The sequence below is a fragment of the Montipora capricornis genome, chromosome 14 (genome assembly GCF_036669925.1).
Source record: "Montipora capricornis isolate CH-2021 chromosome 14, ASM3666992v2, whole genome shotgun sequence".
NCBI lineage: Eukaryota > Metazoa > Cnidaria > Anthozoa > Scleractinia > Acroporidae > Montipora > Montipora capricornis.
Genome location: NC_090896.1, coordinates 15960591 through 15973504, shown reverse-complemented (window position 1 = coordinate 15973504; position 12914 = coordinate 15960591). Strand labels below are relative to the sequence as shown.

The 12914-nt window shown below is 41.0% G+C and overlaps 2 protein-coding genes across 3 annotated transcripts in view; one reads left to right on the top strand and one right to left on the bottom strand.

Annotated features, from left to right (window-relative positions):
* LOC138031494 (uncharacterized) overlaps positions 1 to 1722 on the bottom strand; it is a 5812-nt gene extending 4090 nt beyond the window's left edge. Inside the window, exons 1-2 of the mRNA XM_068879182.1 lie at positions 1422 to 1722; positions 1 to 1324 (exon numbers count right to left, since the gene is read on the bottom strand). The exon at positions 1 to 1324 is cut by the window's left edge and continues 2777 nt beyond it. Coding sequence (XP_068735283.1) covers positions 1 to 1324; positions 1422 to 1722 — 1625 coding nt within the window. The remainder of the gene's footprint in view (positions 1325 to 1421) is intronic.
* The window catches only part of LOC138032424 (N-acetyltransferase 8-like), a 16399-nt gene extending 7062 nt beyond the window's left edge, over positions 1 to 9337 (top strand). The window contains exons 1-2 of one of the 2 annotated variants that reach the window (XM_068880091.1): positions 6343 to 6495; positions 8181 to 9337. In XM_068880091.1, the coding sequence (XP_068736192.1) occupies positions 8184 to 8897 (714 nt within the window). In that variant the 5' untranslated portion in view covers positions 6343 to 6495; positions 8181 to 8183 and the 3' untranslated portion in view covers positions 8898 to 9337. Of the gene's footprint in view, positions 1 to 6342; positions 6496 to 8180 lie in introns of those variants that run through there. The other variant, XM_068880092.1, reaches the window with a different exon arrangement.
* Positions 9338 to 12914: the final 3577 nt, after the last annotated feature.

Genomic DNA, 12914 nt, shown 5'->3' with positions numbered 1-12914 from the left:
ATGTTTGACCCATTGGCACATGTTTTTACATTCCTAACGTGTTCTTTCTTGCGGGTTTTAAAGCAACGGCCAGTTTCACCTATATAACACCAATCACAATCGGCACAGGGTATTTTATAAACCACGTTGGGTTGGTGTTCAATAGCTGGTCTGAATTTAGGAGAAAGGAATTCTTGTTGTAAAGTCTTGAGGGGCTTATTTACAACTCGGATATCGTGTCTTCGAAGAATTCTTGTTAGGGGTTGCGTAACACCATTGATAAAAGGAAGGACAGCAAAACCGTTAGGGTTCTCTTGAGGCGCAAACCATTTAAAAAACATGCCAACCAATTCTTCAGGTGAAGGGGTGGCATGTGTGGGTGGTTTGGAAAATTTCCGCTTTAAGATATTGGAAATAACAAAGGAGGGATAGTTGTTGGCTTGTAGAGCATCAAAGACGTGATTGATTTCGGTATTTTTCCCTTGCGGTGTACTTGGGAGTTTAATTTCGCGGTGTAGGAGGGTTTCAGCTGTGCTGATCTTGTGGCGTTTGTCGTGGTGAGGAGAAAAGTCTAAATATCTGTCCGTGTGAGTTCCTTTTTTACGGTAAACATCAATAGTGATCGTGTTATCCTTGCGAGAAACCAAAGTATCCAAGAAGCCGATCTGTTGGTCAGATTCCTCTTCAATAGTGAATGAGATGTGTGGATCGATAGAATTAAGTGTAGTATGAAAAGAGTTAACAGCATCTCTTTTGATGATGCAGAAGCTATCATCCACGTAGCGTTTCCATACTTTAGGTTGTACTTCAGACGTGTTAATGGCCATTTCTTCGATCGCTTCCATGCACAAGTTCGCCACCACAGCGCTGACGGGGCTACCCATCGCGCAACCATGGATCTGTTTGTATATCTTATCATCATAAATAAAGTAATTGTTAGATAAGATAAATTTCAACAGAGAAATGATTTCATTACTGTCTAAGCTCGTGCGTGAAGGAAGTGAGTTGTCCTTAAGTAGTTTGTTGCTTATGTAATCACAGGCTTTGTCTACAGGAATAGCTGTAAATAGTGATACCACGTCGAAGGATAGCATAACTTCGTCATCCTGGATGTCAACGTTAGAGATTTCTTCAGCAAACTTGGCAGAGTTAGGAACAGAGAAACCATTACTGTTTTGTAAAGGTGACAAGATGTCGGTAAGAAACTTGGAAGTATTGTAGAGAGCTGAGCCAATGAATGAAACAATGGGTCTAACAGGGTTTCCTTGTTTGTGGTGTTTGATTGATCCACGAATGGCTGGTGGTATGGCATCAGTGGAGTGGAGTTTCCGGTTAAGTGGAATCACTGATCTTATAATGATTCTTCAGGACGAGAAGCCTTTTGTTGAGTTGACGTTCAATCCTCTTGAAGGAGGATTTGAGGACTAGTTCATAGGTGTTACGGTCACTAAGTAGAGAGTCCATTTTACTGTCGTAATCACTTTTATCCAGGACAACAAAACAGTTTCCTTTATCAGCTTTCATTAAAATCCTGGTCTCATCTTTTTTTAAATCTTGAAGGGCTTTTCTTTCATAAGCATTGAGGTTCTTATGGGAAGGTGGTCTTGCTTTGTGAAGAATCGTAGCCGTGGAGTTACGAATGAAATTCTTCGATTCTTCTGGTAGATGGTGAATCGCGGCTTCTAGTTCAGCAAGCAACGAGCAAGCATGCATTGTATGAAAGCTAGAGTCTCCATTTGCCATGACCAAATTAAAACCAAGAATCGTACCATCCAAGAAACACTCAAAGAATTGACACCTTTGGTCTCCTCCGATAACCTTATGGCACTCAAGGATTTCTTGAAAAGAAGAGCCGCGAGGCCGTCCGCGACAATATTAATACCAGACACGCCAAAAAGCTCAGCAACCTTCACAATGAATTTAATTCATCCTCGAACCTTGTAGACAAGAGCAATTGGGTAGTTAACCTATCCAAAAAACCTCTCACTGTTTCTGAACGATCTCTCTTAGAAAAGGGTCCTAAATTTGCTCCAACTCCCAACCAAATCCCTCACAAGAATATTGTTGCTGAAGTAGAAGCCGCGATTCACCATCTACCGGAAGAATAGAAGAATTTCATTCGTAACTCCACGGCTACGATTCTTCACAAAGCAAGACCACCTTCCCATAAGAACCTCAATGCTGATGAAAGAAAAGCCCTTCAAGATTTAAAAAAAGATGAGACCAGGATTTTAATGAAAGCTGATAAAGGAAACTGTTTTGTTGTCCTGGATAAAAGTGATTACGACAGTAAAATGGACTCTCTACTTAGTGACCGTAACACCTATGAACTAGTCCTCAAATCCTCCTTCAAGAGGATTGAACGTCAACTCAACAAAAGGCTTCTCGTCCTGAAGAATCATTATAAGATCAGTGATTCCACTTAACCGGAAACTCCACTCCACTGATGCCATACCACCAGCCATTCGTGGATCAATCAAACACCACAAACAAGGAAACCCTGTTAGACCCATTGTTTCATTCATTGGCTCAGCTCTCTACAATACTTCCAAGTTTCTTGCCGACATCTTGTCACCTTTACAAAACAGTAATGGTTTCTCTGTTCCTAACTCTGCCAAGTTTGCTGAAGAAATCTCTAACGTTGACATCCAGGATGACGAAGTTATGCTATCCTTCGACGTGGTATCACTATTTACAGCTATTCCTGTAGACAAAGCCTGTGATTACATAAGCAACAAACTACTTAAGGACAACTCACTTCCTTCACGCACGAGCTTAGACAGTAATGAAATCATTTCTCTGTTGAAATTTATCTTATCTAACAATTACTTTATTTATGATGATAAGATATACAAACAGATCCATGGTTGCGCGATGGGTAGCCCCGTCAGCCCTGTGGTGGCGAACTTGTGCATGGAAGCGATCGAAGAAATGGCCATTAACACGTCTGAAGTACAACCTAAAGTATGGAAACGCTACGTGGATGATAGCTTCTGCATCATCAAAAGAGATGCTGTTAACTCTTTTCATACTACACTTAATTCTATCGATCCACACATCTCATTCACTATTGAAGAGGAATCTGACCAACAGATCGGCTTCTTGGATACTTTGGTTTCTCGCAAGGATAACACGATCACTATTGATGTTTACCGTAAAAAAGGAACTCACACGGACAGATATTTAGACTTTTCTCCTCACCACGACAAACGCCACAAGATCAGCACAGCTGAAACCCTCCTACACCGCGAAATTAAACTCCCAAGTACACCGCAAGGGAAAAATACCGAACTCAATCACGTCTTTCATGATTTACAAGCCAACAACTATCCCTCCTTTGTTATTTCCAATATCTTAAAGCGGAAATTTTGCAAACCACCCACACATGCCATCCCTTCACCTGTAGAATTGGTTGGCATGTTTTTTAAATGGTTTGCGCCTCAAGAGAACCCTAACGGTTTTGCTGTCCTTCCTTTTATCAATGGTGTTACGCAACCCCTAACAAGAATTCTTCGAAGACACGATATCCGAGTTGTAAATAAGCCCCTCAAGACTTTACAACAAGAATTCCTTTCTCCTAAATTCAGACCAGCTATTGAACACCAACCCAACGTGGTTTATAAAATACCCTGTGCCGATTGTGATTGGTGTTATATAGGTGAAACTGGCCGTTGCTTTGAAACCCGCAAGAAAGAACACGTTAGGAATGTAAAAACATGTGCCAATGGGTCAAACATTGCGAAACATGCGTGGTCTTTCGGTCATCGCATTGATTTCAGTCATTCTCGAGTTATCGACAAAGGCTCTTTTCGTGTTAGGAAAACTCTAGAGGCCTGGCACACCTCTTTTACCAAGCATGCAAATAAGCAAATAAAGCAATCATATTGCGAGAAAGTTATAGACAACCCTTGTGGACACACTCGGCGCACGACATTTTGACCACTGTGATGACGAATATCGTTGTCGATAAGAGTACAGACAACGGTGAACCACTTTCGATTTGTTAATTACCGATTCGTGAATTGAAATGTGATATTTTTGGTAGAGTATAGCTACTGGTCATAACTCTGGTCCATGCATTAAAGTATGAAAAATGCAGACAAGCAAATGTTTATTTAACGCTTGATAAATAATAAATACAGCAAAAAAACTATATAGAAACTGGGAAAAGTTCAATACGAAATTATACCGGTTTACGGTAGTTCTTGCATCGCTGGAGGGTGTAAACTGCATGTTAGAGTTGCAGGTCACTGTTTCACCAAAGCTGAAACAACCCAGAACTTAACTAATGCTAACATGAGGCCTGGCCTAAAAAATCAACGTTAGCCTTAAGTTAGCATTTTTGAAAAGGCTTGGGTTGTTTGAGTTGTAGTAAAACAATGACCTGCAAGCTGCACTTTACACCCTCCGTTACATGGCTACATCAGTGAACTGATGTCAAGGACGAATGGTGGCATAAAACCCCTTGTTGTAAATTAAAGTGCTTTATCGTAAACAATTTGTGACACTGCACGAACATATTATTGTACATTAAAATTTTGACTATTTATTGACATTGTTTAAGGTATACCATTTCAAAAACTTGGTCTCGCTACTTTCGGGGGGGGGGGGGGGTCGCTACTTTCGGGATTTACTAGCAACAACTATCATACAGCAATGTGGAAGAATATTACCATCACACACCACCAAATAATTTTACTTCTGTCTAATAATTTCATTGCGAACTTTCAAGTCGTTGACTGTGAAGACCTTTGACTGATTTGCAGCTCTTTTCACTACTGAAAGATTGTAAAAGCCATACCATGGACATGTCAAAATAAAACAAAATCAATTTACATACACTCAGTCTGGTATGTTTCGTGTTAAAGCATTTAAGGACCTCGATGTTAAATTAAAGGTTCATTGTTTAGCAGTTACAAAGTTTAAAACTTGCCTTTATTCACTTCTGTAGACCCCCTCAAGAACGTTCTCTCTTTGACTCTCCATTGCGGTCAAAGAAAATCGATGAAGGTGTTTGTCTGAAAAAGAAAAGGACCAAGCGCGAAAAAAAAAAACTTCATGCCTTCGAGGAGTTTTACGTAAAATCAGGTTGCTAACGGCTACAGGAAATGCAGAACATTTTAAACATCTCAAAAATTAAAAAAAAGACGTGTCGATTTGCGCCCAACATGAAAACGGAATTCGGCCCATTTTATGACGTTGGCTTCCTGCGGCACTCCACGTAATAAGGCGGCTTAATGTTGGTGCCCCCAGAATGAAGGCGTTTATTGTCTTGTTTCGGTCTGGATTACTTTCTCCTAGCGCGAATTCACGCGCGTCGACCGCGAAACGCGTGTGGAACGAGCTCAATTTTGGTGTTAAGACTTGTTGTGGCGTACGAAAGAATTGTGATTTCCAATAATTTTTACTTTGTAACTGAATATAGAGTATGCAAGACAGGCTCAACCCATTTTGGAATTCGAAATTCCAACGATTTCATGCATCCCGATACGTGTCACATGCTTAATTAATGTGGTCGTTCATGATGTTGCAATGTTGCATGGCGTTGTTTAGTTGTGCATTTGCTGCATGCAATATCTAGAGAATTTGAACGTTAATGTCTCGTCTGCCCATGTGATAGGGCTTTTCCATACCTGTTGGCGGTATTTTAAAATCAGTTATTCACAGTTTTCCATTGTAACTCCTGTCTAGCATTCGCTTGGCTGGGAAACTCTCGAAGTCCGTCGGTATCCAAGTGCCGCTACTATGATGTATAAAGCCATGCACAATCAGACTCACTTAACATTTCCAGCATCTGTCACCTTAGCTCATAGAAGCATTCGCTCTTGCCACCCTCATAAGTTGAGACATCTTTGCCTGCACTAATGCGTATAAGTCCTCTTTTTGCCTTGTTATCACCCCCTTCTGGAATGGTCTTTCAATGGCTGCTGTTCATGCTGAGTCTGTTAATATTGCCTTCCAAGCGAATGCTTTGCTATTGCAACGCAATGTAAATATTTATATGTTGTAAATAATTTGATTTAGGTATTTATTGATTTTTGCCCCCTTTTCTGTTTCGTCGCTGACTGTTTTAGTATCCTGTCTCAAGACTTCTAGGATTGGTCGAAGTGTTTTGTTTACTTAGAGAAAAACTGGTACAATGAGTGTTTCTCAAATACGAGATTTATCACTTCCCGCCGCATTTGGCGATATGGAGAAAATCATGTTACCTATGACGACATCACATCACGTTTTCAGGGCTTGGATCATTGCAATTGGAGGAAAAGGGCGATTGCGCGTCATGTCGTCGTTCACGCTGTGAATAGCAGCCAATGGCCATCCGGATTAAATACAATACCCACACGTAGATTAATAAACATAGTAAACAGAGTCCATAGTGAAATCACGTATTGTGGAGCTATATTAGCGGAGTGAAGGAGCACAGTCTGTGGGTTTGCGCTTTGTGCTTCTTCAGCTGCTGGTTGCGACATCAAAATTTTGTTTCTCCAGAAAGCGGAACAAGACTCTGACAACCTTGTAAGTGATTTCGTTTTCGGACGCCCTAACTTACCTCTTAATGAAAGTATTGAAGTCCAATTTTCTTTTCTTTTCGAAGTAGCCGGGATGCCCAACCCACGGCCTTGCAATGACCGAATTTGCATGTCAGTGACAAAAACATTCTTACCCGATTTCGGGAAAGGTTAACAACGTTTTCGTGTGTGGACCAAACAGTTGAACTGAGTAACCTTAATTCTTTGGTGCGGAATACATAAACAGCGCCGGCATTGACCGGAATTAACGTGAAAATATGTAGTACAATATCAATCGAAATAAACGCGTTCACTCCAAGAAGAAAAGTTTTTAGCAATTTAGTTTACAAAGTGTTCCGAAAAAAAAACCAGTTGATTTCGCATGTGGGTTACAAAACGGATATGTCTATTGACCTAAAGAAAAAATTTATACAAATTTCTCAAAACAAAACTAATTGCGCTTTCTGTGATGGTCGGTTGCGAAGTCTGGAGACCCTGGTAAATTTTAATAAGAATACGAAGGGGCATAAATTGAATCCTTTCTATTAACAAACAAAGTCATGTTGTACAGAAAGATACGAGAGGTATTTTCTCCACTTGTACCCAACCGCCTTGCTTATTTGGTGGTTCCAAAATTACAAAACTCGTGAACTAATGCCATACATTCTTAACTAATAACTGTTATCTGTTATGGCAATTTTTGTGAACTAAGCTGCATTACAGTGCCCTTACAGATAAAAAAGAAGACGGAACGGTTAAAGTGGAACAATTTCCACAAATTCGGCAAAGAAACTGCCAGCTTTTAAAATTGAATACGCGACGGGACTCCCGTCACCGAATGAATAAGAGCTTCGTGATCAGTAATGCTCTGCCAAAGAAATCGGGAAACAGTTCTGCTTTTTATCCTTTCCGTTCCATTTTTGCTCTGTCGCGCAAACGTCGCCAATTTACTTGATGCGAGCATCATGGATAATATTTTTGTTAGCATGCCTTGTCAACCTGCGTCACATGAAATGCCGGTTTGACCTCGAAGATATGTTACCTGCGACTTGTATCTGTTACCTTCCTTAGCGAGCAAAAGCTCGCGTTTCTTTTTTTTCTTTTCATCCTTTTCAAGCCAAAGAATTATCCGTATGACCGAAAAACAACACGAGAGGTGAATGTCAGAGAGTTTAGGACGAATGTTTGCTTTCATTTTTCGCCAAGCCCTCGATTTAAGTGTTCTTTTGGTTAAAAACCCTCCGGTTTTTTTTTTTTTTTCACAAAATTCGTTATAGCTATTTCTTTGTCTTCTTGGTACTGTGTAGACAGAAAATTCAAGATATTATTATACATCTTGTCTGTGAATAACAAAGGTTGAAGGAAGACCCAGGGCACAAAGATTTGTTTGGGCCGAACTGAAACTTGTATTTCAATATCTGGTTTTCGTTTTTTGACGGTTTAATCCAAGTGATTCAATATTCATTCGCACCCCTTGCTCCCCAATACATCAAGACCCAGTTGTTTAAACCGGATGGATAGCGTTATCCACCGCGGATAAATCACTATCCATTGGATAACTCAATTGGTTTTGCTAGTGTTTACCCGGTGGATAGTGATTTGTCCCGTTGGATATGGATACCGTTATCCATCGTTTGAACATTTGGGGCCTGATGTCTACAAATTAACCGTTGTTGTTCCATTATTTTATAGATTATGTCGTCCACTAAGACTATTCTTCTGGAATCAAGTTCATCGCCAATGAAGAGCGAAGTCCGTGAAGTCAAGATACGTTCGTACCAGAACAGAGATTTTGAAAGTTGCCGAGAGATCTTCACGCAAGGGATGGAGCAGTTGGTAGGCCGTGCCACTCGAGTCGTTTTGCCAAAGTACTGTGGGGTTCTTGTAGCGTTGAGTGTGCTTGTCATTCTTGCGGCCGTCAAGTGGACCTCTTGGATGTTGGCCTATTACGTCTTCTTCTGTGTCGTTTTGTTGGCATTGTTGTACATTTACATCTACATTGAATGCTGGAGATTTATCAAGGAATGTTTGGCGACGGACCTGTATAATATTGAAAAGACATACATGTCGGGAGATGGGTCTCACATGTGGGTTGCTGAATTTGATGGAAAGGTCGTGGGAATGGTCGGGTTAGTGGTATACAACCACAAGCCAGGAGTCGCGGAGCTGCAGAGAATGTCCGTCTCACCAGTTTGTAGGCGAATGGGAATTGCCAAAAAACTGCTGGATGAACTTCTTCAGCATGCTAAGGAGCAACGCTTTGACAAACTTGTCTTGACAACCACCAGTGCTCAAACACCCGCCATACGATTGTACAAGAAGTGGGGTTTCAGGCTTATCCATGTCTTCCCTTATCCACAAAAGATTCTCGCTGATCTCCAGTACCTGTGCTTTGGCTTAGAGCTGTAGACGTTTAGCTTAGGGGAACTTCAAGTGCCGAGGGGATAGAAGCAAATCCTGCCATGAATCTGACGTAGTTGCTAGTTGTCCTATTAAGGTGCAAAGTCAGAAAACAACGTCGAATAGAGACGAGGAGCTCGTCGGTTATTTCTGCTGCTTGTAACACATAAGAGAAGTACATAACCATCGTATGCGCCTCAGTAAAACCGGACTTGTCTAAATGAAGGCCTTTCTTAACTGATGAAGGACTCAAAAAGTGTCTCAATGGCTTTGTTAGTTTTGTCAAGGAGAACTGATCACTTGCTCTTAGTTCATTTCAATTGGTTTTCGTCTGTCCTTAAAACACAGTCTGTGAAGACCTTTGACTGATTTGCAGCTCTTTTCACTACTGAAAGATTGTAAAAGCCATTCCATGGACATGTCAAAATAAAACAAAATCAATTTGTATACACTCAGTCTGGTATGTTTCATGTAAAAGCATTTAAGGACCTCGATGTTACATTGAAGGTTCATTGTTCAGCAGTTACAAAGTTTAAAACTTGCTTTTATTCACCTCTGTAGACCCCCTCAAGCACGTTCTCTCCTTGACTCTCCATTGCGGTCAAAGAAAATCGATGAAGGTGTTTGTCTGAAAAAGAAAAGGACCAAGCGCGAAAAAAAAAACTTCATGGCTGTCGAGGAAATTTACTAAATTTTCCAGGAGGAAATAGTCCAGCCTTGATTCAGTTTCAATTCAGGTTGATTCGGGTGAGGAAACTATCGGAATTTCTTATTGCCAGGGCACTCTGTCGTTTTCTGGCTCCAAGAGGCTGAAACTAAAACTGTTTCGGTTCTTTCTCATCAAATGTGACAGAAAGAAGTGAGAGATTGATCTCCAATGGGAGAAAACCTTGAGGCTTTCTTTTATTTTGATGGTTGCAATAGTATGTTTATTTTCACGTCTAAGTTGACTTGAGCGGCACTTTTTAACTGCTGTACCGTCTGTCTTTACAAGGTAATAAGATGGACCAGTCACAATTAGTCAGGGTATTGCTCAGACCACGCAGGCGACGGGAAAAAAAAGGGAGAGAAAGTTCTTACAGTGATCGCGCCGGTGTAACCAGTCGACCTTTCTAGCATTATGCAGACGAAAGGTCGCGAGTTCCATCTCAAGTTACTTCCTCGAGAGATAATTGATGATTTAAGAAGTTGTAAAAGGTTCTCTCACTCTTCAAACCAATGGAGTGAATTGGATTATGCCGCCTTTCCAAGTACGCGGTTATTTCAAAGCTATCAATTCGAAACTCGGCACCATATAAATTTTGGTTGCGTCTCTTCGGGATGATGCGAAAAAGGATCATTGATCCGAGATCACTTGGATCATGGTACATCAAAGGAACCGAAGAATCCTTTCCCAAAGTACATTCATCGGTTCCTTTGATGAACTCCATGATCCAGGTGATACTTTCCCGGCTCATCCCAAAGAAACGCACCACCAAGCAACCTCTCTAGTATGTAAACTCAACCGTTATTGGGAACTTAGGTACTTATAGGATAACAGTTGCTGTCAGGGTGGACGTTTTAGGTAGGCGCCCACATCTGCCCCATGATTTCGGGCAAGATGACCGGTTGCTCTCCAAACACTGAGCATCGTGCTGAAGGCATTATAAATTCTTAACGTTCCGAACATTTTTCGCGCGATGTTCCTGATCTTTGCTCATGTGATACTCTGGCTAGAAAGGTCTCGCCTTTGAGGGCCTGCTGTCTTAAAAAAATGCCAAACTATGCAGAACATTGAACAGCCTACGCCCAATAAGAGCGCAAAATTGAAATGTTTGATAAACGTGAACATTGTCAGGTGAGAATGGGCTAGCTTCGTGGAGCTGACAACGATCGCTCTTACGCAATCGTTTCGTGCCTGACACGAAAGCGTTTAGCAAATCATGTGACGTTTTTGTTCTCAAGAGGAACACTTGATGCGTTGAGTGACAAGATCACTGCGATTTTCTAGAACTATCGGAGGACTGACGCACTTGCCTCAGAGGTATAAAAAACATGGACCACCCCCTGTAAACCAGCACTAGTTAAAAAAAAATAAACCGCTTTGAAAGACCCCTCTGCGCCTTCTGTCTATTCACTCCATATTTCTAAAGAAGCCTATTTACAAAATTTCTACATACATACATGCTTTACGAAAGGAGCAGCCAAAGGTTGATCAATGTGATATTTTAAGCGATATTCGATCTTTCCGGTTCGCCAATTGTTTTGTCACCTTGTCTACACTTCTATCCGGCTTTTCTGCCCAATGCATTGAATTCAAAGCATCTCGCTTCCATCGCCAGTAAACTGTAATAAGCCGGTAAAATGAATCGTTAGGAACTGAGTATTCAGCTTGGGCAAATGTTGTAAAAGCCACCTTATAATCAGTGGAAACTTTCTTTGAACCTGATGAACCACGTTGATAAACCATGGCGGGAAGCGTTTAAGACCCGTTTTAAACGTCGCATTTTACATGTGCCGAATCTAATGCAAAATGAGAAAATCTATTGTTTTCGCTCATTTCAATTAGATTCGGCACATGTAAAATGCGACGTTTAACAAACGGGCCTAACATACAAAGTGATTCCGACGATGAAATTTTCGGGTTGGTATGTACCTGAGAATTTTGTAGTAAACTTGCTTTCGAAGCAAGATCGTCACTTCTTTCGTAGCAAAGAGGAGGAGCAGTTAATTTACCGCTAATATTTAGCCGTTTTTTGTCCTTCAGTTGATATATCCGAATGAAATTCACTCGTTAAGTTAGTGGTTGACTTCTGCTGTCCCTGTCAATGAGAGTGCCTTTGCAAAATTTCCCGTTGATTACACTTTGCCAGTCCAGGAGCGGTGTATAACTTAGATCAGTATAAATTACAGTGACTCTTACATCCTGGAACAGCAGGTTGCACATTCACTCTATTCGTGTTTAAGTCAAAATGGTGTAGCCTGGATTATTTTGCAGAGTTCTTAAGGCGTCAACATACCATGTCAACACTAACCAACATCCAAATATAACGGTAACAATGCAAAGCTCCAACAGTATTTCCAAATTGGAATAGCGTCTGATAATTCTTGATATTTCCATCCCTTGATTGACTTGATGTAGCGATAGGAGCTTGGAGGTCGAATTACCCAGTAAAGCAACAATTTGTTGGCAATGGGAGTAGCTTTAAACTGCTTTCTTTAGATGGACGCTTAAGTATACTCCTGAGCGCCTTAGGGACCTTTGGAGAAAAGGTTATTTATTATCTTTTATACGTTGCTGTCAAAATAGGCTTACAGCTTAACGGCTTACAATCCCCTCTCTTTGGTTTAGAGTAAACGTGGATCTAGGGGGAGGGTGAAGGGGGTGCACCCCCTCCCCACCCCAAGATGACCTGCGGCTTTCTTATGCAACTGGTATTCTGCAAAAAAGTGTCACCAGTCAGCTATACCATTCATTAGTGGTCTTAGAGGTGCACTCGCTCCTAAGAAAAATCCTGGATCCGCCCCTGTGAAGTACGCGTGGCAGCTCCATCATTGCGGAAGTCGACTTACTCTACTGAAGGATCAGAAACACTTTAACGGTCGATTTAGAGACTTCGCTACTCTTATGTTATTGATACATGCGGAACATACACTTTATAAATCTATTTATTTATTTAGTTTTTTTTTTTAAGGCAAGGACTTTTCAAACAGGATTGGTGTTAATTGAAGTAACTGAGAAAATTGTCATTGAGGACCATGAGGGTTTGCGGGTCGCGGCCCCGGGGAAATAGGGTTTTTGTGGACGTTGACAAGAATAAAAGGGAGAGCGAGAAATTCGGAACACGGTACGTGTTTTACTTCGTTTATAGAACTGTTTAATTTCGCTTTAGACAAGTCAGAGAGTGAGGGCTCTTTTGAGTTCGAGATGACTTGAATTTACCAATGTAAAAAGCAACGTTTTATGGGGAATTAAAGTTTATTTATTTGGAAATCCGTAGCAAAGGTAACTACTAGTGTGGTTTTCAACAGTAAAATACGATCTTC